General features: G+C 41.7%; 1 protein-coding gene across 2 annotated transcripts; it reads right to left on the bottom strand.

The window, feature by feature from the left end:
• Positions 1–3: 3 nt before the first annotated feature.
• Positions 4–26328, bottom strand: LOC310670533 (uncharacterized protein). 2 transcript variants are annotated; one of them, XM_083426024.1, is made up of 3 exons: positions 10166–10397; positions 8957–9280; positions 4–1902 (listed from the first exon to the last, which is right to left on the bottom strand). In XM_083426024.1, the coding sequence occupies exons 2-3, from the start codon at positions 9210–9212 to the stop codon at positions 656–658; spliced, it is 1503 nt and encodes a 500-aa protein (XP_083282150.1). In that variant the 5' UTR covers positions 9213–9280; positions 10166–10397; the 3' UTR covers positions 4–655. The 2 variants fall into 2 exon arrangements, with proteins under 2 accessions (XP_083282150.1, XP_083282151.1); XM_083426025.1 differs by lacking the exons at positions 8957–9280; positions 10166–10397 and adding an exon at positions 26230–26328.
• Positions 26329–26715: the final 387 nt, after the last annotated feature.

Below are 26715 nucleotides of genomic sequence, written 5' to 3'. Positions count from 1 at the left end.
AAAGACGTTTGAAGGCTACCCTGTTTAGGGAAGCTTTTAATATCTGGAGGACTATTGTATTTCAATATTTTGTTGCAAGCCACCAAGAGTGGCTGTGCCGCGGGGGAAATCCAGCCAGAGGGGTGTGGTATAAATTATATTGTTATTATTGTTGCTGTTACTATTATTATTATTGAAAACACTGCCAAATTATTTTCTGTACATCCAGAGACTTGACAGTAATCTTCACTTCCCAGGAAATCTGGTAAAACCTGAGTGGAAAACTCCATACATTTATATGGTTTCCTGCCTGTGTGAATTTTTTAATGAATATTAAGGTCTCCACTCCCTCTGAAGCTTTTTCCATGTTTCATAAATCTGGTTTTCCCCACGTGAGTTAGCAGATGTTTCCTAAGGTTCCATATTGGCTTAAGCTTCTCCCCTGTGGGAGTTGGCCAATGTAATGTAAGTTTATCCTTCCTGTTGAAGCTCATCCCTCATTCAATACGTTCCAATGGTTTCTCCCCTGTATGAGTTAGTTGGTGTATTCTCAGTGCTCTACTGTAGCTGAATCTCCTTCCACATGCCATACATTAAAATGGTTTCTTCCCCGTGTGATATTTGGTGTCTTAGAAGGTGTCTATGTGGATGGAAGCTCTTTCCATATTTAGTACATTTAAATGGTTTCTCCCGTGTGAGTTCGTTGATGTTTCCTAAGTTGTCCATTTTGACTGAAGCTATTTCCACATTCAGTACATTCAAATGGTTTCTCCCCCGTGTGAGTTTGTTGATGTTTTCTAAGGTTTCCACTATCATTGAAGCTCTTTCCACTTTCAATACATTTCAGTGGTTTCTCCCCCGTGTGAGTTTGTTGGTGTTTTCTAAGGTTTCCACTTCCACTGAAGCTCTTTCCACATTCAATACATTTAAATGGTTTCTCCCCCGTGTGAGTTCGTTGGTGTATTCTAAGTGCTCCATTTCGACTGAAGCACTTTCCACATTCAATACATTTAAATGGTTTCTCCCCTGTGTGAGTTCGTTCATGTATTCTAAGGTCTCCACTTCCTCTGAAGCTCTTTCCACATTCAATACATTTAAATGGTTTCTCCCCCGTGTGAGTTCGTTGGTGTATTCTTAGTGCTCCACTTTCACTGAAGCTCTTTCCACATTCAATACATTTAAATGGTTTCTCCCCCGTGTGAGTTTGTTGGTGTATTCTAAGTGTTCCATTTTGACCAAAGCTCTTTCCACATTCTATACATTGAAATGGTTTCTCCCCCGTGTGACTTCGTTGGTGTAGTTTAAGGTGGTCACTTCTACTGAAGCTATTTCCACATTCAATACATTCAAATGGTTTCTCCCCCGTGTGAGTTTGTTGATGTTTTCTTAGTGCTCCACTTTCACTGAAGCTCTTTCCACATTCAATACATTTAAATGGTTTCTCCCCCGTGTGAGTTCGTTGGTGTATTCTAAGTGTTCCATTTTGACTGAAGCACTTTCCACATTCAATACATTCAAATGGTTTCTCCCCCGTGTGAGTTTGTTGATGTTTTCTTAGTGCTCCACTTTCACTGAAGCTCTTTCCACATTCAATACATTTAAATGGTTTCTCCCCCGTGTGAGTTCGTTGGTGTATTCTAAGTGTTCCATTTTGACTGAAGCACTTTCCACATTCAATACATTCAAATGGTTTCTCCCCTGTGTGAGTTCCTTGATGTTTTCTAAGAGTTCCATTTTCCCTGAAGCTCTTTCGATAGTCAGTACTTTTAAATGGTTTCTTCTCTATGTGAATTCGTTGATGTATCCTCAGTCTTCCACTGTGACTAAAGCACATCCCACATTCCAGGCATTTAAACTGTTTCTTTGTTCTTCCCAATGAATTCACAGATGGCTCCGTAGAATTCTGGCCGTCATCTTCCTCACCTGCTTGGGAGTGGGGGGGGGGGGAAGAATCCTGTTAAGACTTTCAGGAAAGACAAGAAAGGAACTGAACAGGCACCCCCAAACTTGGCCCTCCAGATGTTTTGGGACTACAATTCCCATCATTCCTGACCACTGGTCCTGTTAGCTACGGATGATGGGAGTTGTAGTCCCAAAACATCTGGAGGGCCAAGTTTGGGGGTGCCTGTATTAGACTATAAGAAGAGCCTGCTCATTTGGGCAAAGGCCCACCTAGTCCAGCATCCTGTTCTCACAGTTATATAATAATAATTTATTATTTGTACCCCGCCCATCTGGCTGGGTTTCCCCAGCCACTCTGGGCGGCTTCCATAGAAACAAAGAATACAGTAAAATATCACAGATTAAAAACTTCCCTGAACAGGGCTGCCTTAAGATGTCTTCTAAATGTCAGGTAGTTATTTATCGCTTTGACATCTGCTGGGAGGGTGTTCCACAGGGCAGGCGCCACTACCGAGAAGGCCCTCTGCCTGGTTCCCTGTAGCTTTGCTTCTCGCAATGAGGGAACCGCCAGGAGGCCCTCGGAGCTGGACCTCAGTGTCCGGGCAGAACGATGGGGGTGGAGACGCTCCTTCAGGTATACTGGGCCGAGGCCGTTTAGGGCTTTAAAGGTCAACACCAACACTTTGAATTGTGCTCGGAAACGTACTGGGAGCCAATGTAGGTCTTTCAAGACCGGTGTTATGTGGTTTCAGCGGCCGCCCCCAGTCACCAGTCTAGCTGCCGCATTCTGGATTAGTTGTAGTTTCCGAGTCACCTTCAAAGGTAGCCCCACGTAGAGCGCATTGCAGTAGTCCAAGCGGGAGATAACCAGAGCATGCACCACTCTGGCGAGACAGTCCGCGGGCAGGTAGGGTCTCAGCCTGCGTACCAGGTGGAGTTGGTAGACAGCTGCCCTGGATACAGAATTGACCTGTGCCTCCATGGACAGCTGTGAGTCCAAAATGACTCCCAGGCTGCGCACCTGGTCCTTCAGGGGCACAGTTACCCTATTCAGGACCAGGGAGTCCTGTTGTCAACTAAATGCCTTTGGGAAACCAGCAAGCAGGATTTGAGTACAAGAGCCCCCTGCCTTCCTGTGCTTTCAGTCTAATCCTCTTTTTCAAGCTATCCAAGTTGTTGGCCATCACTCCTGTAGGATGGAAGTCCATAGAAGTCCATTTAGAGTATTGCTCATATTTTGGGCAATAGAATGAAAGGTGTTTTAGCAGAAAAAAATCATGACAAGCAGGCCTTCTTTGTACCAGGACGTCAGATGAAGGAGAATATAAGGAAAATCATTGATATTATTGAATATTTGGAAGTAAGAAATGAGAAAAAAGCGGCCTTAATGTTTATTGATGCTGAAACGGCTTTTGATAATGTTTCATGGGCTTTTATGAAAAAGATAAAAGAAAAAATGAATTTTGGGGAAGCATTTGGGAGAGGAATTGATGCAATTTATTTTTACCAACAGCTTATGCTGATTGTTAATAAGGTTATAACAGAAAAGTGTAAAATAACGAAGGGGACAAGACAAGGATATCCCCTATCACCATTATTATTTATTTTGGTATTAGAGGCCCTGGTGAGAGAGAAAAAGTGGAGAAATTAATTACAGGAATAACAGTAGAAAATTGTAATGTTCAATAAAAGGGACCCTCCGAGACATGCTCGAGGAGAGGCCTCCCAGATGACACCCACTACTCGTCTGTCATTTATTTCAACCCAACATCTGGTGACCCCAACGTGATCGTATCCCGAAATATTTTTGTCTTCTTTACCCTACCTGCAATCGTATAGTAAAACCTCGTACATAAGGAAAGAAAGGGGGAGATGCTGCGTAGTTATCTGGGGATGATGCTGAGTAGCTGTCTTTCTGTACATTCCTTTCTCGCCACCCTGGCACCACCAGCCCGGAATGTTAAGTGCGCATCATGTCCTGACCTTCTTATCTATCTGTATACATCCTCTCCTTATCACCCTGGAATGTTAAGTGCACAATTGAGTTCCTGACCGTGCCTATCTCTCTGTACATTCTCTGAGTCTCACTATATCAATCACCATAGATTGTTTACTAAGGAAGTCTCCATGCCTGTCTAACTCTGTGTTCCTTTTACCTATTGATGATTAATGTCTTATACGTAACCCTTGTAACCCTTATAACGCATTTGTGTTAAACCAATCAGCAGCCAGCACATACAAGGCAATGCTGTAATATTCAATAAAAGGGACTCTCCGAGACATGCTCGAGGAGAGGCCTCCCAGATGACACCCACTACTCGTCTGTCGTTTATTTCAACCCAACAGAAAATAAAGCATATAAATTAAAAGCTTCTACAGTTCACCTTGTAATTACAGTAAAGGATCCCATAAATACTCCACCAAAGGTGGTAAAAAAAGATACAGGACTTCGGGCAGGCCGGAGGCTTTAAACTAAACAAGAATAAGACTACGTTTTTGGTAAAAAAACACAATGGAGCAAGGCCAAAAGGAATTACAACAGAAAAGAGTTAGTTATACATAACAAAGTCAAATTCTGAGAGATTTGTTTGATAGCTAAGAATATAAATATTTTTAAAGACAATTACAAGAATGAGCGGAAAGAAATAAAAAGAGGTTTAGAGATATGGGGAAGAATCAATTTATCATTTGGGGGAAGAATATCAGTAATAAAAATGAATGTATTGCCAAAAATGTTATTTTTATTCCAATCAGTCCAGGCAATAGGCAACGCAGGATGCTTTGAAAAATGGCAAGGAGATATATCTAGGTTTATCTGGAAAGGAAAGAAACCAAGGATAAAAAATAAATTATTAACAGATGTAAGAGAGAGAAGAGGTTTTGCCCTGCTGGATTTGAAACTTTATTATTAAGCATCCTGTATCTGCTAGAACCAGGAATAGATTACATTGGAAAACACAGATACTGTATTTTAGACATGGAAGGACATGAATTATGGATAGCATGGATATTTATGGTAGGAAAAGGCCTAGGTGCATAAAGCTTCTCAGAATCATAGAGTAAGATAATCAGTTTTTAGGGTATGGGAGAAGTATAAAAATTTGTTTGAGTAAGAAACACGCTGGTGGCTTTCCCCCTAGGAAGCAATATCTCTGAAAAAAATTGAATATGAGAAGTAATTGGCTGACTTATAGAGAGCTGTTAACTGAAGTTGAAAACCAACTGAAATAAAAAGATTTTGAAGAGCTAAGGGAAGCTGTTACTGACTGGTTACAGTACCATCAACTAAACAATATCTTTAAGATAGACATGAAAAAACTATTAAAAGAATTGTGTCTAGGTGAAAAATTCCAAAAAGGTATAAATGCAATATATGACCAACAGAAAGCAAAAATTATTATTAATGGAGAGTTTGGAGAAGAAATCAACATCTTTGAAGGTACAAGGCAAGGATGCCCCCTATCCCCAATGTTATTTACTATAGTATTAGAGGTTCTATTAAAGAAAATAAGGCAGGACAACCAAATAAGAGGAATAGCAGTTGGTGAAAAAAGATACAAGTTAAGAGCCTTTGCAGATGATGTTATGATCACAACAGAAAATCCCCTACAATGTACACCTAGAATATTGGAATGCATAAACGAATATGGCAGATTAGCAGGATACAAATTAAACTATGGGAAAACCAAAATACTACTGAAAAATATGGAAGAAAAAGATAAAGTGAAATTACAGGATTGGAAATTAAAAAGAAAATAAGGTATCCTGGAATAAATTTAACAACAAACACTATAGACTTAAGTAATGAGAACTATGGGAAAACATGGAATGAAATAAAAAATGACTTGCAAGTATGGGGGAAATTAAATCTTTCCTTACTAGGGAAAATATTGGTAATAAAGATGAACATATTACCAAGGATGATGTTTTTATTTCAAAGTATCTCAATACTGAGGAGATAAATGTTTTAATAACTGGAAAAGAGATTTGGCTAAATTCGTATGGTCAGGGAAAAAGCCAAGAATAAAATACAAAATAATGATAGATAAGAAGGAGAGAGGAGGATTTGGTCTCCCTGACATGGAGTTATATCATGATGCGGTGGGTCTGACCTGGCTAAAAGAATGGATCAAATTAGATGACTCAGATGTATTGGATTTAGAGGGAGTAGAGATGAGATTTGGAGGGCATGCCTATCTAATAGATGAAAAAGTCAAAGTACATAAAGGCTTCCTAGGGCATATAGTCAGAAAGTCTATATATAAAATATGGGAGAAATATAAAAGACTCCTAGAACCAAAAACTCCCTGGTGGGCATCGCCGGCAGAAATTGTCGCAGTGAAAAAATTAAATATGAAAGAAAATTGGGTTACCTATAAAACTGTATTAAAGGAAGAAAATGGAGAGTTGGAATTAAAGGATTATACAGAATATAAAGCTCATATTAGTGATTGGTTCCAATATATTCAAATTAAGTATAGATTAACGAAAGACAAAAAGCTAGGATTTGAAAAAGAAATATCAAAATTCGATAAATATTTAATACAAGAAAAATCAAATAATATATCTAAATTGTATAATCTGATCTTAAGAGTGGCAAACAAAGGATGAATTGGTTAAAGCATCAATGATTAAATGGGCATAAGATATTGGGAAAAATATTATGTTTGAACAATGGGGAAAATTGTGGAAAGAAGATATGAAATTCACTATGTGTTATATACTGAAAGAAAATTACCTCAAAGTACAACATAGATGGTATTTAACACCTGAAAGAATAACAAAAATGAATAAAAATTGTAGCGATGTCTGTTGGCGATGCAACACTGCAAAAGGTACTATGATACATATACAGTGGAACTGTTTAAACATCAAACAATTTTGGGAAATAATATATAACGAAATGAAAAAAAATGTTTAGATATTCATTTAGGAAAACACCAGAAGGTTTTCTATTGGGAATAGTACCAGGAAGCCTAAAGGAAGAAGACAAGACCTTATATTTATACGCAACAGTAGGCGCAAGGCTATTGAGTGCGAAAAACTGGAAAAGTGGCATTGTACTGACAAAAATAGAGTGGCTTGCCAAATTATTGGAGTCCTACAATATATCCAAAACAATGGGAGAAATTGGAAGGATCTCAAAAGAGAAGATAGATAGGGACTGGAAGGTGTTTAAAAGATACTTGCAAAACCATATTGAAAAATCAGAACTCCTATTAGAATAAACAAGTTCCGTTTCAAACACTGAAATACTGAAAAAGATGGATAACAATGTGTAATAGAAAAAGAAGTATGAAATTAGGCTAAAGGTGTGTGAAAGAAAGTAATAGAAGTAGAAAGAAATTGCAATTGAGTAGATTGGAAGTCTAACACAAAGGTGGGGTGAGGGGTGGTGGATGGTGATGGGAAAAGGAATTATTTGTGGGATTGAGTGTAAGTATGTTTGAACACTTTTAAGGATTGTATGAAATGTATGTTTGTATGCTTGTATATCTGTAATATATGTGGATTAATGATGAACTATTTTTACAATATATTTTTTTAAAAAATTAAAATAAAATAAAGGTTTTAGTTATGAGACATCACAATTTCAAAAAGAACTCTCAGGAAGTAACATAAAAAAATCTGTCTAAAATGTATAACTTGCTCCTAGAATGGCATCCAAGGATGAACAGGTCACTTCAAAGAAGAAGTGGGTACCTTTTGCTATATGTGGTGGTTATGTAAAATAACAGTATCATTTTGGGAAATGGCATATAATGAATTGGAAAAAAATGTTTAAAATAATGTTTGTTAAGAATGTAGAAGTTTATTTATTTGGAATTACAGGTACTGAGATCCCAAAAGACCAGGAAAGACTATGTATGCGACAACAGCTGCACAGATGTTATTATCTCAAAGATGGGAAGATGCAATAATCCCAACTAGGGAAGAATGGCAAGCCAAACTGCTGGACTCTGCCAAAATGGCAAAATTAGCCATGAGACTCAGGAATCAAGGACTTTAAAAAAGAATGGGGAAAATTTATAACTGACCTATGAGATTACTGCACGCAAATCAAAACGTTAGCTGGACTTTAGGAATCACTGGTCCATAAAGGGGAAGTCCATAGATTGACTATGCTTCTGTTGATTCATCATTTGCAAACCCAGAAATAGGTGTTCCTGTTTTTGAAGTTTGCCGCGGAAACCGAACGTGCTCCTGAGCTCCATTTTTACTGTTGCGCAACAATTTTAAGTGCCCCCATCCTAATTAAGGCTTTTTTTCATTCCGTTTTACCCTTGAGCAGCTAATTTAAGTCGTCTCCATCGTAATCAAGGTTTTTTTCATCCCATTTGTTCCCTTGCACAGCTAATTTGAGCCCCCCCCCCATCAATATTCAAGCCGTTTCTGGTTGCAGTGTTCTGAGGTGTCATTTGCTGCTTTAGTTTTTTCCTATTTTTTGCATTTTTATTTGTGTGGCTTTTTCATTTTTGACTGAGGCTTTGTTTTTTTGTTTTATGATTGATTGATTGATTGATTGATTGACTGTGGAAAGGGATAAAAGCTCCCCATTCAAACAATGACTATCATCAATGCAGGTACGATTTTTCTTTTTAATTTTTATTATCTACAATACTGTCTTATTTATTTTATAGTACAGAACATTGACTATTGCTTTCTTTTTATAGATCAATGGTCTTGTTAGATAGTAAAATTCATGTTAAATTGCTGTTTTAGGGGTTGTTTTTAAAAGTCTGGAATGGATTAATCCATTTTGCATTACTTTCTACGGGAAATCACGCCTTGGTTTTGGAACGCTTTGGTTTTGGAAGACTTCTGGAACCGATTAAGTTTGAGAACCAAGATACCACTGTAACTCCTAAGATTTAAAATCCTGGAAGAAGAAAATCTGCCCCCACTGTCCTTTATGAAAGGGATTCAAGAAACAAAGAGCTGCTTTGGAGAAGGCCTCACCCCTTCCTTCTTCCTGTCAGGAACTTCCTTCCATTTGTCTCCTCTCCATCTTTTCCTCCTTCTCCCTCCACCATCCATCTATCCCTGTCCCCATCTCCTCTCCCCTGGAACTCACCAGATTTCTCCAAGGGTCCTGGGAGGGAATGCTCAGAGGTTGTGGGGAGGGATGCGGGAGAGAGCCTGACCAGGTCAACCGTCCATCTTCCTCCTTCCATCCTGGCCAGGGTTGCAGGTTCAGTCACAGCTAGGTTTGCAGGTTCAGCTTCCTGAGGAGCGCAGAATCCAGAGCAAGTTGCAGCTTCCTGGGAGGGAGGGAAGAAGAAGCCAAGGGAGTCTGAGAGCCCCTGCAGGGATTCTCCTGCCCAAGACATTCTGCTGCCCCTGGAGAAGCCCCAATTGGGCACCCCCTTCCCAAGAGCCCCCACCCATTTTCAAACACCTTTGCCAATTCCTTTCATCACCTCCCTTCCTTATTTATTTTATTTTATTTTTATTTATTTTATTTTGTTTATTCAATCTTTATTGGTTTAAAATCAGCACACACACACACACACCAAAAGCTTATAAATAGGAAAAGAAACAAAACAAAAAAGCACAATACATTACACAATACAAAAGAAATAGAACAATACATCACGAATGCACAAAATTATTCCACCCATCAACTTCCGACTTCCTTGATATAGGTTATTTATTTTCTTAATTAGGTAAAGGTACCCCTGACCGTTAGGTCCAGTCACGCATGATTCTGGGGTTGCAATGCTCATCTCGCTTTACTGGCCGAGGGAGCCGGCGTTTGTCTGCACTCAGCTTCCGGGTCATGGGGCCAGCATGACTAAGCCGCTTCTGGCAAACCAGAGCAGCGCATGGAAACACCGTTTACCTTTCCGCCGGAGCGGTATGTAATAAAAAAATTATTTATCTACTTGCACTTTTGACGTGCTTTCGAACTGCTAGGTTGGCAATTTTCTTAATTACTTGCCTCTATTTTTCAATAAACTTTATCTTTGTTAAATCTTGTCAGAATACTTTGTACCTTATTCAGTTCCGAGAGTTATTCAAAGCATTTTAAAGTTTTTATAAGGGGACACTGTTCTTTTAAATATTGTCTATAGAGCTCCCATTCCCGTTTAAAATTTTGGGCAATTGATTTCTTATCTTTTCCGTCATCTGTGCTACTTCTATATATTGAAGGATTTTTACTTGCCACTCCTCTTCTGATGGAATTTTATCTCCTTTCTACCCCTTGGCAATCAGCATCCTCACTGCAGTTGTTGCATAGAAAAAGACCCCTTCCCAAGAGCCTCCACCCATTTTCAAACACCTTTGGCAATTCCTTTCACCTGCCTGTCCCACCTCCCTTCCTAAGGCTGGGATGGTATGCACATTAGTGGCCTGAGAGTAGATCCCATAGAACTTAAGAGTTAATCTGCAAAGGACTGCTCTGAATACATGGGTGGCCCTTGCATGGAGAAGAAGGAAGCCCCTTGCTTGCATCTGGACCCCCTGGGAGAGGCGGTGGATCCGCCCACTGCTCCCTCTGCCCTCGCTGCCGCCTCCTCCTCTGTCTTCCTCCCCTGCAAACACCCTTTGCTCTTCTTGCTCAGGGGAGAGAGGCAGGAAGAGCCTTCAATCCCATTCGTTTCCTCCTCTGCAGCCCAGTGAGAGGGGAAGGAGCGGCAGCGCCTGGTTCACTTCATGGCTTACTGGGATTGTGAATGAACAAGTCCTCTGCCTTCCATGTAGTGGGAGTGGGGGGGGGGTTAAAAGTGGTGAGGAGACCCCTCTCTCCAGTCCTTTTGGGAAACAGGAGTTTTGGTCAGGAGTAAACAACTTAGATGGCAAGTTCACAAGAGAAGCACTTTGGAGCACTGCTTGCTCTTACTATGTGTTTGGACCTAGAGGACAACATACACGTTTACACCATGGGATTCCTTAAAGAGGGCATTTCTTTAAATTCAAAGGCCATTTCTACAAAATGGAAGTATTCTGATAGCAGCCCTGTTCAGGGAAGTTTTCGATGTTTAAATTTTTTGGTGTTTTTGATGGAAATCGCCCAGAGTGGCTGAGGCAACACAGTCAGATGGGCAGGCTGCAAGAAATGAATTATTTATTTTTATTTTACTCTTATTCTTATTAGTATTATTCCCTCCTAAGCCCATCCTGTTATGCATGCTGATCAGAGACTTTGTCCCAACCCCCCCCCCCTTGAACGCAGGAGGGCTTCCTATTTTTACAGCTATTCTTCACATTCCTATACTGCCCTTCCTCCAAAGATCACAGGGCAGCTTACAAGAGAAAACCACAGAGATGCATAGCAGAGCAAGAAATAAAAACAACACCCCACCCCAACTCAGTTGTGAAGTCCATAGATTGTTTAATGAGCCAAACCCCTGGGAGAAGAGCAATGCTTTCGCCTGTTGCCTAAAGATAAGGTCCTCCTCCGAGGGGTCGTCTGCTGGGGTAGAGATATTAAATTTAAATTAATACTATTAAGGCGATCCTGGCCAGCAATGCCCACCCCTCTCCCCTTGCCCGCCTCCTTCCCTGCAACTCCCTTTGCACCAGATCCCTGCAGGAGGAAGCTTCTCCCCCCCCCCTCCCCTTCAAGGCCCCCTTTAAGAAAACAGCTCCCTTTCCTCCCTTCTCTTCTCCCCATCCAGCGGCTTCTCATCCTGGACCCCCTCGCAAAGCCCCTTCCCTCCTTCCCCGCCATTGGCTTTGCACTCACCCGAAATCCCAGGCAGCGGGGGCGGGAGGGGCACTTAATTAGGAGGCTTTATTAGGAAGAAGCCCCTCCTCTGCCTCCGCATGATGCAGCCTCGCTTCCCTCCCCTCCCTCCTTTGCAAGCCGGGATATTATCTCTGCTGGTGAAGCCGGAAGTGGAAGCAACTCAGAGGAGGAAGGAGAAGTTTCTCTCCACGCTCAGCCTCTTGTCTGTAATAATTGGGGGAAGGAAAACCTTGTAGCACCCAACCAATGGGGAGACGAGGGAGGGAACGTGTGCAGAGGGAATATAAACTTATACTGTGCCCCCGCTGGACTGTGCCTGCTTTGGACCCCCGCTTTTTCAAGAAGGTATTGTCCTCAATAAGGGCTTGCCGATCAGAAGGTTGGCAGTTCGAATCCTTGCAATGGAGTGAGCTCCCGTTGCTCTGTCTCTGCTCCTGCCGACCTAGCAGTTCGAAAGCACAAAGTGCAAAAAGATAAATAGGTATCTGTTGTAAACAAAATCTGCCCTTATTCCCTTATGGGGGACACAAGAGCCTTTATAGAGTCCTTTGCAGGTTCTCCATCAGTTGGAGAAAATAACAGAGGTCAACCAGAGAATATTGAGAAGCAAAGCAGCTGGTAAGCCAGATCTTTATTGAAGTGTTGCAACAAGTTGCTCCCCTCACATGCAGGAGAAAGGAGGAGGACCCCGGACAAAGGTGTGCCTGCCATTATATAGACCTTTTAAATTCCCTTCCCTGGAGCTCAAGACCACCCCTCCATACATCATACATACCTCACAGAATGGGGGTAACCCAAGACCATCCCCACAATCATCATACCTACATCACAGAAAAGGTGGTCTACAACAGAAATTTGAATGTTGTTGCTTTTCCTGTGCTGCTCCAGACATGTGGTCCACATATCTATGTATGTGCTTGGTTTGTACATTTATGAACATTTATTATATATATATATATATATAAGACCTTAAAATTTTTTATTACATAACGCTCCAGCGGGAAGGTAAATGGCGTTTCCGTGCACTGCTCCGGTTCGCCAGAAGCGGCTTAGTCATGCTGGCCACATGACCTGGAAGCTGTACGCCGGCACCCTCGGCCAGTAAAGCGAGATGAGTGCTGCAACCCCAGAGTCGTCCACGACTGGACCTAATGGTCAGGAGTCCCTTTACCTTTACCTATTGTCCTCAAAAAATTATTTACTGCTTCACCAATTTTGTTCAGATGGTATTTTAAGGAAGGGGATCAAGGGTCTTGGGACCCACTTCTTATAATGTATGAAGTAGCTTCTTTGTGGTTGTTTTGTGCTTTTACATTAACTAAATCTGTTGCAAAACAACAACAGAAATGGAAATGAGCTGGAAGAACTTGACAAAAAAATATTTTTTTTTTTTATAAACAATAGACTGCCAAATGATGGGAGGTTTTGCTTCTGCACATGAGTTTTGGCAAACCGCTCTGAGCTGAAGCATTCCGTCCTCGCTCACCCTGGAATGTTCAGTTCACATTGAGTTCATGAAACATCGTACCCTGACCTGTTCTTAATGCATGGTTGACCACATCTATGAATGCGATGGTTATGCCCTGTTAAGTTTTGCTATAACAGGGAGGTTTTCATACCTGTCCAACTCTGTGTTCCTTTCCCAACCTTTAATCTATTGATGATTAATGCTTATATGCAACCCTTGCGTATGATTTGTGTCAACCAATTAGCAACAAGCACATATGTGGCAATGCTGTAATATTTAATAAAAGGGACTCTCCGAGACATGCTCGAGAGATGCCTCCCATATGACACTTGTCACTCGTCTGTCGTTTATTTCAACCCAACATCTGGTGACCCCGACGTGATCACTAGATCCCTTTACGCAGCCACCCCTGTATTTCACTCGACTGGAAAAGTCTCAGCGCGCTACTTTGTGAGTATGGGGGGGGGGGGACTGACAAAGTTCCAACAGGAGCATGCCAAGGAGCTGCTTCAGCGTTAGACAGCGGGTGGCGGGTACTCATATTTCTTTGAAAGAAATTGAACAATTGTTATGTGAGATTGCTTGCCAGTGCCCCTGGTACCCATGATTCAAACCTGTGCAGATGTTGGCAGCCAGAGCCACGCGATGTCGTTGCTTGCCGGCACCATCCAGGCTGGCAATAAGCCCATGGGCAATTGCTTCAATTTCAAACACCCAGGTCATTTTGCTAAACAATGCAGAGCCCCTGGCGGGGGAGCAAACAGGAATGGTGATGCCAATAAGGCTAAACCTTCCCAAAAATGCCCAAAATGCGGAAAAGGCTATCATTGGGCAAATCAGTGCAGGAGTTCGGGAAACTCCATAGGGGCCCAACTCTCAGGCCAGGACAAATAGAGAGCCCTCCGCTGTTAGTCTCCACTATTGAAAATTTTTCTAAGGATACACCCTCTGATTTCACCATTGATTTAATCAATCAGGAAATTGAACAATTGTTATGTGGGATTGCTTGCCAGTGCCCCTGGTACCCATGATTCAAACCTGTGCAGATGTTGGCAGCCAGAGCCACGCGATTTCTTTGCTTGCCGGTGCCATCCAGGCTGGCAATAAGCCCAAGGGCAATTGCTTCAATTGCAAACGCCCAGGTCATTTTGCTAAACATTTTGCTAGAGAGCCCTCCGCCGTTAGTCTCCACTATTGAAAATTTTTCTAAGGATACACCCTCTGATTTCACCATTGATTTAATCAATCAGGAAACCAAAGACGCTGTTTTACCTGGTGAAATTGTGCTCATGCCCACCCAATTGGCGGGCCCACTACCACCTAAGGTCGCAGGCTTAATTTTACCCAAATTCTCTGCGGCTAAAGAAGGAATCATGGTTATTCCAGGAGTCCTAGATCCTGACTATGTGGGCACAATCATGGTTCAACTTTGGAGCCATATGCCCATGCAGTTAAGCAAGGGTGAATCTTGGGCGCATTTGGTAGTGCTCCCTTCTCATCCTCCTGCTTCTATTATGGATAGTAATTTGCACCAGCTCTCTCCCCTCTGTCCACAGCTGCTAGCTGTAATCCAGAGGATTGGTGAACAGAAACTTTTTCAGAAGTATAAAATCGATGGCAAAGTTCTGGAAGGTTTGATTGACACGGGCGCAGACATTTCTGTCATATCCAGCAATTGCTGGGACCCCACGTTGCCCCTTGAGTCTGCCTCTGCAGTTTAGTGTGTGGGTGGACCTCAAACCTCTTCCAAAAGCATGCAGTGGTTGCCTGTTTCTCTGCCTGATAGCTCTGAAACCATTGCATACATTCAGCCCTGTGTGCTGAAAATCCACCTCAATCTGTGGGGCAGAGACCTATTACAACAATTATAAGCTACCATTCAATTTAATGAGTAAGCTTGCACTCCCCCTCAACTGGAAATCTGCCACCCCTGTATGGGTGGAACAATGGCCCATAACGGGGGAAAAGCTACTTGCTTTAAAACAATTGGTGAATGAACAATTATTGGCAGACCATATCGAGTTCTCTGTTAGCCCCTATAATACCCCCATCTTCGTCATAAAAAAGAGAAGTGGGAAATGGAGATTTCTCCAGGATTTAAGGAAGATTAATGACATCCTTGAACCCATGGGGCCCTTGCAGTGTGATCTGCCTAATCCAAATGTGATCCCCCATTCTTATCAATTGGCTATCATAGATTTGCAAGATTGCTTCTTCTCCATCCCCTTACAGGAGAAGGATCGTAAATTCTTTGCTTTCACTGTTCCTGTGTTAAATAACAGCCAGCCCATGGAACGGTATCAATGGAAAGACCTACCGCAAGGAATGTTGAATTCCCCTACCATGTGCCAATATTATGTGAATCAAGCCCTCCAGCCTTTCCATCTTCAGTATCCACACCTCTTAGTCTATCATTACATGGATGATATTTTGATTACTGGCCCCCCAGCCCCCCACCCCGGACTCGCAAGCGGGGAAATCGTAATGGACCAGTGACGTGGGGCCAAATAAAATAATTCTCATTTCAAGCTGAACAACTTAGAAAGGAAAAGCAGCTAGAAGCAACCTTTGATAATTTCCTTCTGTGTCTCATTTGCTGCCTTAATATAAATTCCATGATAGTGCTCATTTTCAGCGTTTTGTTTTTGCCCCTCTCTGCTTCCGCTCCTAATAGCGGTGGTTCCACACCATTAAATGTGTGGGAATCTTTTGCAAAAGCCCTCAATGTTTCTTCCTTTTGCCTAACCCAGCAGGTATCAATAGGTGAAATCCTTGGCTCTTGCTTTATCCCTGTTTGCCATGACCCTTTTGATATGCAAAATGATACCTGGTTTTACTCATCCCTAGCCCAAAATGATTCTCTCCGCACCCTTGGTTATTCCGGTTACCATAACTGGGGTACCCAAGTGCGCCAATGCCCACTTCTGTCCATTGATTTTGTTGACCCCATACGTGGCTTCCTTTAATGTCACTTGCGCCCGTATGGTCAATTGCACAAAAACCAACTGTGTGAAAATGGGCAAGGATAATTTTAATTGCTCTAATTATGTAAATATTTCCTATGTATATAAGTATACAGAGCTGCCTGAAGGCTGGTTTTGGTTGTGCCCAGGCTATACATTCAATTATATTCCAGCAAACATCAGCCATGGCACACCCTGCTGCTTAAGCCGTTTGTCCATCATTTTACCCAAAAGGCATCATTTGTTCCGCTCTCTGTATCGTCGCTCTGTGGAATTGACTAATGATTGTGATGATTCTGTCTCCCCAGTAGATCTGAATATATCTCTTTAGCTGTTTCTCTCTTAGGAGTCCCTGGATTGGCTGTACGGAATAGTATGAATATTAACTCTTTAGCTTGCTCCGCAGCAAAAGCTCTGAATTTTACTTCACAAGCTCTTCACCTTTTGAATAAAGAACAGAGTGAACTTCATCATGGACTTCTACAAAATGGTGCTGCCATTGACTATTTGCTCATGATTCATCATTATGGCTGTGAACAAGTGAATGACGTGTTGTTTCAATATTACTGATAATTCTAAAGCCATTCAAAAGCAAATTTCTCATTTGCAAAATCTTACACACTACATTAAACAGGATTTTTAAATTGGATTTTCTGGCCTCTGGGATTTGTTTACCCAGTGGCTTATTGGCTGGTTGCCAAATCTAAACTGGCTTCGTAATCTTTTTCAATATGCTATTGTCATAATGTGTATATTAATTTTGCTATGTTGCTTCATCCAATGCATTCCTGGTCTCATGCATCTTTGGTCTTCGTTTCTTTCTCCTCCTCAGCCACCTAATAAAATCATTGCTGCCTACTTTGCGAAGTGGCAGCACCAACAGTAAATAATAGGGGAGATGTGGGCAGACTTACTTCGGGCATGCGCTGGCAAACCACGTATCCTGAAGTATTCTTGTCCCATTCACCCTGAAATCACATAGCAACATCTCGCAAAAAGAAAAAGTAAAGAAAGGGGGAGATGATGGGAGGTTTTGCTTCTGCACATGAGTTTGACAAACCGTTCTGAGCTGAAGCATTCCGTGCTCACCCACCCTGGAATGTTCAGTTCACATTGAGTTCATGAAACATCGTACCCTGACCTGTTCGTAATGCATGGTTGACCACATCGATGAATGCGATGGTTATGCCCTTTTAAGTTTTGCTATAACAGGGAGGTTTTCATACCTGTCCAACTCTGTGTTCCTTTCCCAACCTTTAATCTATTGATGATTAATGCTTATATGCAACCCTTGCATATGATTTGTGTTAACCAATCAGCAACAAGCACATACGTGGCAATGCTGTAATATTCAATAAAAGGGACTCTCTGAGACATGCTCGAGAGATGCCTCCTGTATGACACCTGTCACTCGTCTGTCGTTTATTTCAACCCAACACCAGAGTCCGGCTCTCTGGGATCAGAAGCTTGGCAAAAGATCGGAAAAGCCCTCTTCACAGAACCGAGGGCACCGATTCATTGTCTGCTCACTTGGCAGAAATGTGCAGATGCCGTCACTAGATTAGGACCACAGGCATCTCCGTCGGCCCCTGCTCTTTTAGCCAAAGCAGACAATCCCCCACCTTACCCAAAGCTTCTGCCTCCATCGCAACCTTGCTAATCCCTTCCTACACCTCAGCCCACATCTACCCCCATCCCTCCTTCACCTGCCTCAGCCCCTGCGTGCTCTCCCACAGGAGGTGTGCGCGCCGCGCTTTCTCAAGCTAGGCAGCAAGGGCTCCTCTCCTTAGAGGAAGAGGCTGGCTGGGCTGGGGAAATGCCATCTGCTTTCCCTATCTCCTATGCGAACCCTGGCACTGCACAACAGTAGGTTATGTATGAGGCGCTTCCTTATTCTGTTCTGAGAGAATTAAGGAAAGCCATTATTGATTCTGGCCTCAAATCTTCTTATGTGCTAGGGATGCTGGAGGGGATCGCAAATGGTTACACAATGCTACCTCAAGATTGGAAGGATTTGGTGTGCATGCTTTTATCTCCTGCTCAGTGTGTGGTTTTTGAAAGTGAATTTAAGCATAGCGCAGCAGCCCTGGCTGATCCACAGCATTCAGCCAACCAACTCTTTGGCGCTGGTCTGTATGATAATGTACCAGCCCAGGCGCAATTGACACCTTTACATTTCAGTCACACCGCGACCTGTGTACAACGCGCCTTGCGGAAAGTCCCTGTCTCAGGGCAACCACTGTCTCAGGGCAACCACTGAGCTCCTTCGTTAATATTAAGCAACAACATTCGGAGCCTTACCATCAATTTATACATAGATTGAAATAATCAATCACCAGGCAGATTGATGACCCTACGGCTCAAAATGAATTGATGAAAAAATTGGCCTTTGAAAATGCAAACACCGATTGCAAGAAGGCTTTGCAGTCAATCATACACCGCCCCAAATATGACCTGGCCGATATGATTCAAATCTGTTCCGATGTTGGCAGCCAGAGCCACGCGATGTGGGAGACTGTTCTTTCCACTAGCATGGATTTGCAGTGCGCTTTAGCCGATTTTGTCGGTTTGGTGGACTGCCATGTCCCCGCCGACCCTCGCCTGCAAATGGGTAGACAATTTCCCCTATCTTTCTCTTCCATATTGTCTCCTGTCCCTTTGGATGCCCCTACTGTTTTCACTGATGGAGCCCCCTGCAGGGGGGTGGTTGTATGGCATCTTTGGTCTTCGTTTCTTTCTCCTCCTCAGCCACCTAATAAAATCATTGCTGCCTACTTTGCGAAGTGGCAGCACCAACAGTAAATAATAGGGGAAATGTGGGCAGACTTCAGGCATGCGCTGGCAAACCACGTATCCCGAAGTATTCTTGTCCCATTCACCCCGAAATCAAATAGCAACATCTCGCAAAAAGAAAAAGAAAAGAAAGGGGGAGATGATGGGAGGTTTTGCTTCTGCACATGAGTTTTGGCAAACCGCTCTGAGCTGAAGCATTCCGTCCTCGCTCACCCTGGAATGTTCAGTTCACATTGAGTTCATGAAACATCGTACCCTGACCTGTTCTTAATGCATGGTTGACCACATCGATGAATGCGATGGTTATGCCCTTTTAAGGTTTGCTATAACAGGGAGGTTTTCATACCTGTCCAACTCTGTGTTCCTTTCCCAACCTTTAATCTATTGATGATTAATGCCTATATGCAACCCTTGTGTATGATTTGTGTCAACCAATTAGCAACAAGCACATATGTGGCAATGCTGTAATATTCAATAAAAGGGACTCTTCGAGACATGCTCGAGAGATGCCTCCCGTATGACACTTGTCACTCGTCTGTCGTTTATTTCAACCCAACAGCCAAAAATAAGAGAAAGAACAGAAATACTTAAATGCCCCTATTAATATAAATGAAATAAAAGAAGGAATGGTGACTTCTAAGACAATATTACCTGTGTTAGAAATAATAATGAACAAAATTTTAGAAGGAGGACATGTGCCAGAATAATGGCAAGAGGCCCTAATTACAGTGATACTGAAATATGGTTCCAATTTAGAGTAAATTAAAAATTATAGACCAAACTCAATTCTAAATTCAGATTATGAATTATTTGCAAAAAATTTAGCCAATAAATTGAAAAAGATCCTGGCATGATTAATAAAGAAAGATCAGTCAGGCTTCCTACGCAGAAGACAAATTTACAGCAACGTAAGATTGGCAGTAGATACAATAGAATACTTGGAAATGAGACCAGATAAAAAGGCAGCTCTGATCTTGGTGGATGCGGAGAAAGCATTGGATAATGCTTCAGCGGCATTCATGCAAAAAACTTTGGAAATGATGAGTTTGGGTGAGAAAATATGTAGTGGTATAAAAGCAATTTATAATTCCCAAAAGGTCAGACTAATTATAAATGGTGAAACATCAGAAGCTTTTAATATCTCTAAGGGAACAAGACAGGGCTGCCCTCTTTCTCCTCCTCTCTTTATCACACTTCTGGAAGTATATTTGAAAGCAGTAAGAGAAGACCCTAGAATAGAAGGAATTAAAGTTGGACAAAGGGCCTATAAGGTCAGAGCCTTCTCAGACAATCTAATAATTCCATCAGAAAACCCTCTAGAGCAGCGGTTCTCAACCTGTGGGTCCCCAGATGTTGTTGGACTACAACTCCCATCATCCCTGAGCTCTGGCCTTGCTAGCTAGGGGTGATGGGAGTTGTATTTCAGCAACATCTGGGGGCCCACAGGTTGAGAAAGCTACTCTAGAAAGTTCTATACAGTGGTACCTTGGGTTACATATGCTTCAGGTTACATAAGCTTCAGGTTACAGCCTGTGCTAACCCAGAAATAGTACCTCCGGTTAAGAACTTTGTTACAGGATGAGAATGGAAATCATGTGGTGGCGGCGTGGCGGCAGCAGGAGGCCTGAATAGCTAAAGTGGTGCTTCAGGTTAAGAACAGTTTCAGGTTAAGAATACACCTCCGGAACAAATTAAGTACTTAACCCGAGGTACCAGTGTATTAAGACCTCCCCACGTAAATTAGTGGATGTTTCCTAAGGTTCCATATTGACTAAAGCTTCTCCTCTGTGTGTTTGCCAATGTAATGTAAGTTTATCCTTCCTGTTGAAGCTTTTTCCACATTCAGTACATTTAAATGGTTTCTCCCCTGTATGAGTTAGTTGGTGTATTCTAAGTGCTCTACTTTTGCTGAAGCTCCTTCCACATTCCCTACATTAAAATGGTTTCTTCCCCGTGTGTTAGCTGGTGTCTTATAAGGTGTCTATATGGACGGAAGCCCTTTCCACATTCAGTACATTTAAATGGTTTCTCTCATGTGAGTTCGTTGATGTTTCCTAAGGTGTCCATTTTGACTGAAGCTCTTTCCACATTCCATACATTCAAATGGTTTCTACCCGTGTGAGTTAGTTGGTGTATTCTAAGATCTCCAATTCTACTGAAACTCTGTCCACATTCAATACATTTAAATGTTTTCTCCCCCGTGTGAATTCGCTGGTGTCTTTTAAGGTCTCCACTTTGACTGTAGCTCTTTCCACATTCAATACATTTAAATGGTTTCTCCCCCGTGTGAATTCGCTGGTGTCTTTTAAGGTCTCCACTTTGACTGTAGCTCTTTCCACATTCAATACATTTAAATGGTTGCTCCTCTATGTGAGTTCGTTGGTGTTTTCTAAGGTTTCCATTTTGACTGAAGCTCTTTCCACATTCAATACATTCAAATGGTTTCTCCCCCGTGTGAGTTCGTTGGTGTATTCTAAGGTGTCCACTTCTACTGAAGCTCTTTCCACATTCAATACATTTAAATGGTTTCTCCCCCGTGTGAGTTCGTTGATGTATTCTAAGGTATCCATTTTGACTGAAGCTGTTTCCACATTCAATACATGCAAATGGTTTCTCCCCCATGTGAGTTTGTTGGTGTCTTCTAAGGTGTCCACTAAAACTGAAGCTCTTTCCACATTCAACACATTTAAATGGTTTTTCCCCCGCGTGAGTTCGTTGATGTATTCTAAGGTATCTATTTTGACTGAAGCTGTTTCCACATTCAATACATGCAAATGGTTTCTCCGCCGTGTGAGTTCGTTGGTGTCCTCTAAGGTGTCCACTTCTACTGAAGCTCTTTCCACATTCAACACATTTAAATGGTTTCTCCCCCGTGTGAGTTCGTTGGTGTATTCTAAGGTTTCCATATTGACTGAAGCTCTTTCCACATTCAATACATGCAAATGGTTTCTCCCCCGTGTGAGTTTGTTGGTGTATTCTAAGGTTTCCATTTTGACTGAAGCTCTTTCCACATTCAATACATTTAAATTGTTTCTCCTCTGTGTGAGTTTGTAGATGTCTTCTAAGTGCTCCACTTTCACTGAAGCTCCTTCCACATTCAATACATTTAAATGGTTTCTCCCCCGTGTGAGTTCGTTGGTGTATTCTAAGGTTTCCATATTGACTGAAGCTCTTTCCACATTCAATACATGCAAATGGTTTCTCCCCCGTGTGAGTTCGTTGGTGTCCTCTAAGGTGTCCACTTCTACTGAAGCTTTTTCCACATTCAATACATTTAAATGGTTTCTCCCCAGTGTGAGTTCGTTGATGTACTCTAAGTGTTCCACTTTGACTGAAGCTGTTTCCACATTCAATACATTTAAATGGTTTCTCCCCCGTGTGAGTTAGTTGATGTCTTTTAAGCTGTTCACTTCTACTGAAGCTCTTTCCACATTCAATACATTTAAATTGTTTCTCCTCTGTGTGAGTTCGTTGATGTCTTCTAAGTGTTCCACTTCTACAGAGGCTCTTTCCACATTCAATACATTTAAATGGTTTCTCCCCAGTGTGAGTTCCTTCGTGTATTCTCAGGTCTCCACTCTTACTGAAGCCCTTTCCACATGCAATACATTTAAATGGTTTCCCCTCTATGTGAGTTTGTAGATGTCTTCTAAGTGCTCCACTTTCACTGAAGCTCCTTCCACATTCAATACATTTAAATGGTTTCTCCCCCGTGTGAGTTCGTTGGTGTATTCTAAGTGTTGCATATTGACTGAAGCTCTTTCCACATTCAATACATGCAAATGGTTTCTCCCCCGTGTGAGTTCGTTGGTGTATTCTAAGGTTTCCATTTTGACTGAAGCTCTTTCCACATTCAATACATGCAAATGGTTTCTCCGTGTGAGTTCGTTGGTGTTTTCTAAGGTTTCCATTTTGACTGAAGCAGTTTCCACATTCAATACATTTAAATGGTTTCTCCTCTGTGTGAGTTAGTTGATGTATTCTAAGGTGTCCACTTCTACTGAAGCACTTTCCACATTCAATACATTCAAATGGTTTTCCCCCTGTGTGAGTTCCTTGATGTTTTCTAAGAGTTCCATTTTCCTTGAAGCTCTTTCGATAGTCAGTACATTTAAAGGGTTTCTTTGTTCTTCCCAGTGATTTCACAGATTGCTCCTTAGAATTCTGGCCATCATTATCCTCACCTGTTTGGGAGTGGGGGGAGGGGGAAGAGAATCCTGTGAAGATTTTCATGAAAGACAAGAAAGGAACTGAACACATGTCAATCCCAATATGCACCTTCTCTTATTTTAACACTGTCTCCTTTCTCCACTGTCCTCTCTATGTTCCAAACTTTTAGGAATGCAGATGAAATAATGGCAAAAACAACACATGATCACTCCATTCACACTTAAATAACTGCATTATTTTATAATCTATGGTGCAATTGGCTTCTTAGACACATCTCTGTATTTCTCTTTTCCCAGGGAGGAGATGATCACTGGATTGTGTAACAGTCTCCTATGACTAAGAAGTAAAACTTTAGTGTTACAGTGCCACATGTAACTGTAAAAAGATTGCAATATATTTGAATCCCCAAACCTGGCCCTCCAGATGTTTTGGGACTACAATTCCCATCATCCCTGACCATTGTTCCTGTTAGCTAGGGATGATGGACGTTGTAGTCCCAAAACATCTGGAGGGCCAAGTTTGGGGATGTCTGTATTAGAACATAAGAAGAGTCTGCTCGATTGGGCAAAGGCCCACCTAGTCCAGCATCTTGTTCTCACAGTGGCCAGCTAGATGCCTGTGGGAAACCAGCAAGCAGGATCTGAGTACAAGAGCCCTCTGCCTTCCTGTGCTTTCCAGGAACTAGTATTAAGAAGCATTATTGCCTAGGACAGTGAGGGCAGAGCACAGACATCAGTCCAATCCTCTTTTTCAAGCTATCCAAGTTGTTGGCCATCGCTGTCTCCTGTAGGATGGAATTCCATAGATTAAAAAAGCAGAATACAACCAAGAACGCTTTCGGACCACAACTCAATAATTCTTGAACTAAAAGGCGAGAAAAATACTCCATTTAGAATATTGATCATATTTTGGACAATAGAATGAAAGGTGTTTTAGCAGAAAAAAATTCATCACAATCAGGCCTGCTTTCTACCAGGACGTCAGATGAAGGAGAATATAAGGAATATAATTGAAATTATTGAATATTTGGAAGTAAGAAATTAGAAAAAAGCGGCCTTAATGTTTATAGATGCTGAAAAGGCTTTTGATAATGTTTCATGGGCTTTTATGAAAAAGATAAAAGAAAAAATGAATTTTGGGGAAGCATTTGGGAGAGGAATTGATGCAATTTATTCTTACCAACAGTCTATGCTGATTGTTAATAAGGTTATAACAGAAAAGTGTAAAATAATGAAGGGGACAAGACAGGGATAGTCCCTATCACCATTATTATTTATTTTGGTATTAGAGGCCCTGGAGAGCGAGAAAAAGTAGAGAAATTAATTAGAGGAATAACAGAAGAAAATAAAGCATATAAATTAAAAGGTTTTGCAGTTGACCCTGTAATTAGCGTGAAGGATCCCATAAATACTCTACTGAAGGTGGTAGAAAAGATACAGGACTTCGGGCAGACCGGAGGCTTTAAACTAAACAAGAATAAGACTAAGAAAACAGAGTTAGTTATACATAAAAAGTCAAATACTGAGAGATTTGTTTGACAGCTAAGAATATAAATATTTTTAAAGACAATTACAAGAATGAGTGGAAAGAAATAAAAAGAGGTTTAGAGATATGGGGAAGAATGAATTTCTCATTTTGAGGAAGAATATCAGTAATAAAAATGAATGTATTGCCAAAAATGTTATTTTTACTCCAATCAGTCCAGGCAGTAGGCAACGCAGGATGCTTTGAAAAATGGCAAGAAGATACATCTAGGTTTATCTGACAAGGGACGAAACCAAGTATAAAAAATAAATTATTAAGTGAGAGAGGAGGTTTTGTCCTGCTGGGTTTGAAACTTTATTATGAAGCGTCCTGTATCTGCTAGTACCGGGAATGGATTACATTGGAAAACACAGATACTGTATATTAGATCTGGAAGGACACAAATAATGGATAGCATGCATATTTATGGTAGGAAAAGGCCAAGGTGTTTAGAGCTTTTCAGAATCATAGTAAGAAAACCAATTTGTAGGGTATGAGAGAAGTATAAAAATTTGCTTGAGTAAAAAACACCCTGGTGGCTTTCTCCCTTGGAAGCAATATGTCTGAAAAAAATTGAATATGAGAAGTAATTGGCCGACTTATAGAGAGCTGTTAACTGAAGTTGAAAACCAACTGAAATTAAAGGATTTTGAAGAGATAAAAGGAAGCTGTAACTGACTGCTTACAGTACCATCAGCTAAACGATATCTTTAAGATAGACAAAAAGAACGGTTTTAGTTATGAGACACCACTATTTCAAAAAGAACTCTTAGGAAGTAACATAACAAGTTCTGTCTAAAATGTATAACTTGCTCCTAGAACGGTATACAAAAGATGAACAGGTCAAAGCAGTTATGACGAAATGGGAAAGGGACTTAGAACATAACATACAAATGGCAGATTGGGAGAGGCTTTGGAAAACAGATCTGAAATTCACAGCTTGCTGTACATGGAAAGAAAACTACATGAAAAGGATGTACTGGTGGTATTTGACTCCTAGTAAGTTAACTGAAAAGTATAGAGTAAGTTCAACTTTCTGCTGGAAATGTAAAGAAGTGGGTACCTTTTGCTATATGTGGTGGTCATGTAAGATAACAGTATCATTTTGGGAAATGGTATATAATGAAAAAGTAGAGACATCGCCTTGCCAACGAGCGCAGTGGAAACCAGGAAGTTAAAAAAAAGGCTGGGGAGGGCACGGGATGAGGGGCAGGGGAGCGGGAGCGGGCTTTTTACTTCTGCAGCTTGTTTTGAGGCAGGATAGATTTGAGCATTGTCTGGGTCCCAGTGCCCCTACTCCTTTTTTATGCTCCATTCTATTGCTGCCAGGGGCTGCTTATTACTCAAATTGAACCTGATACCAGTAGCCACGTGTGCAAACAACGTAGAAGGCTGCAAGGAGGAGCGCTTTTACACAGCTAATGGCGAATCCCCTGCAATCCAAGTCCTGATCACTTGCTCAAATCTATCCTGCCTCAAAGCAAGCAACGGAAGGAAGAGGCTGCAAACTCTTAAATGGAAAAAACCCCAGGCACAGGGCAAATACCCTGAGTAAAATAGTAAAGGGAGGCAGGTGATTCAAAGCCAGAAGGCACTTTTAAAAGTGGTGCGTAGCCAGCAGAAGGTTCACCCGCTCTCTAAACGGAGCAATGAGGCTGCAGAGGGATGGCAGGACACAGGGGGGGTTGGATCGGGAAGGATAAAATTTAAGCAACCAGCAGCAAAAAAAACCCAACCTCGAGCTCTGAGCCACGAGCGCAGTGAAAATCAGGAAGTAAAAAAGGAAGGCTGCTGGGGACTGGAGGGCAGAGGATGAGGGAGAGGGGGAAATTACGCAAATCGCCCACGTCTCAGCTGATCCGCTGGCTCCTTCAGCCTGCACACTAAACAAGCTCCTGTCCCTCTTAGTCTCACTCTGATATACCAGTAGTTTATTAAATAGTTTAGTGCAACATTTGATTCAGAATATTTTTCCCGTTTTCCTCCTCTGAAAACTAGGTGCGTCTTAAGGTCCGGTGCGCCCTATGGAGCAAAAAATACGGTACTATCAGGACCCATGAAAGGGATGGAGCGAAGTCATGTGATTCAGAGAATCTCATGAATTGATTACATAAATGTCTTTGATATAAACTTGCATTTGTAAAAACCAATAAAATATTTCAAAAAAAGGGAAGTCCATAGATTGACTATGCTTCTGTTGATTCATCATTTGCAAACCCAGA

The sequence above is a fragment of the Podarcis tiliguerta genome, assembly GCF_965153285.1.
Source record: "Podarcis tiliguerta genome assembly, chromosome: 2".
In the NCBI taxonomy this organism is placed as follows: Eukaryota; Metazoa; Chordata; class Lepidosauria; order Squamata; family Lacertidae; genus Podarcis; species Podarcis tiliguerta.
Note: the sequence above shows the minus strand (reverse complement) of the source record. Positions and strands in the feature narration are given on the sequence as shown.

Bases quoted from the DNA above. Each gene is read 5' to 3' on its own strand.
- LOC310670533 (XM_083426024.1), bottom strand. From the start codon at position 9,212: ATGTCTTGGGCAGGAGAATCCCTGCAGGGGCTCTCAGACTCCCTTGGC. The intron at 1,903-8,956 runs GTGAGTTCCAGG...ACTCCCAAGCAG, and splicing joins AGGACCCTTGGAGAAATCTG to GTGAGGAAGATGACGGCCAG.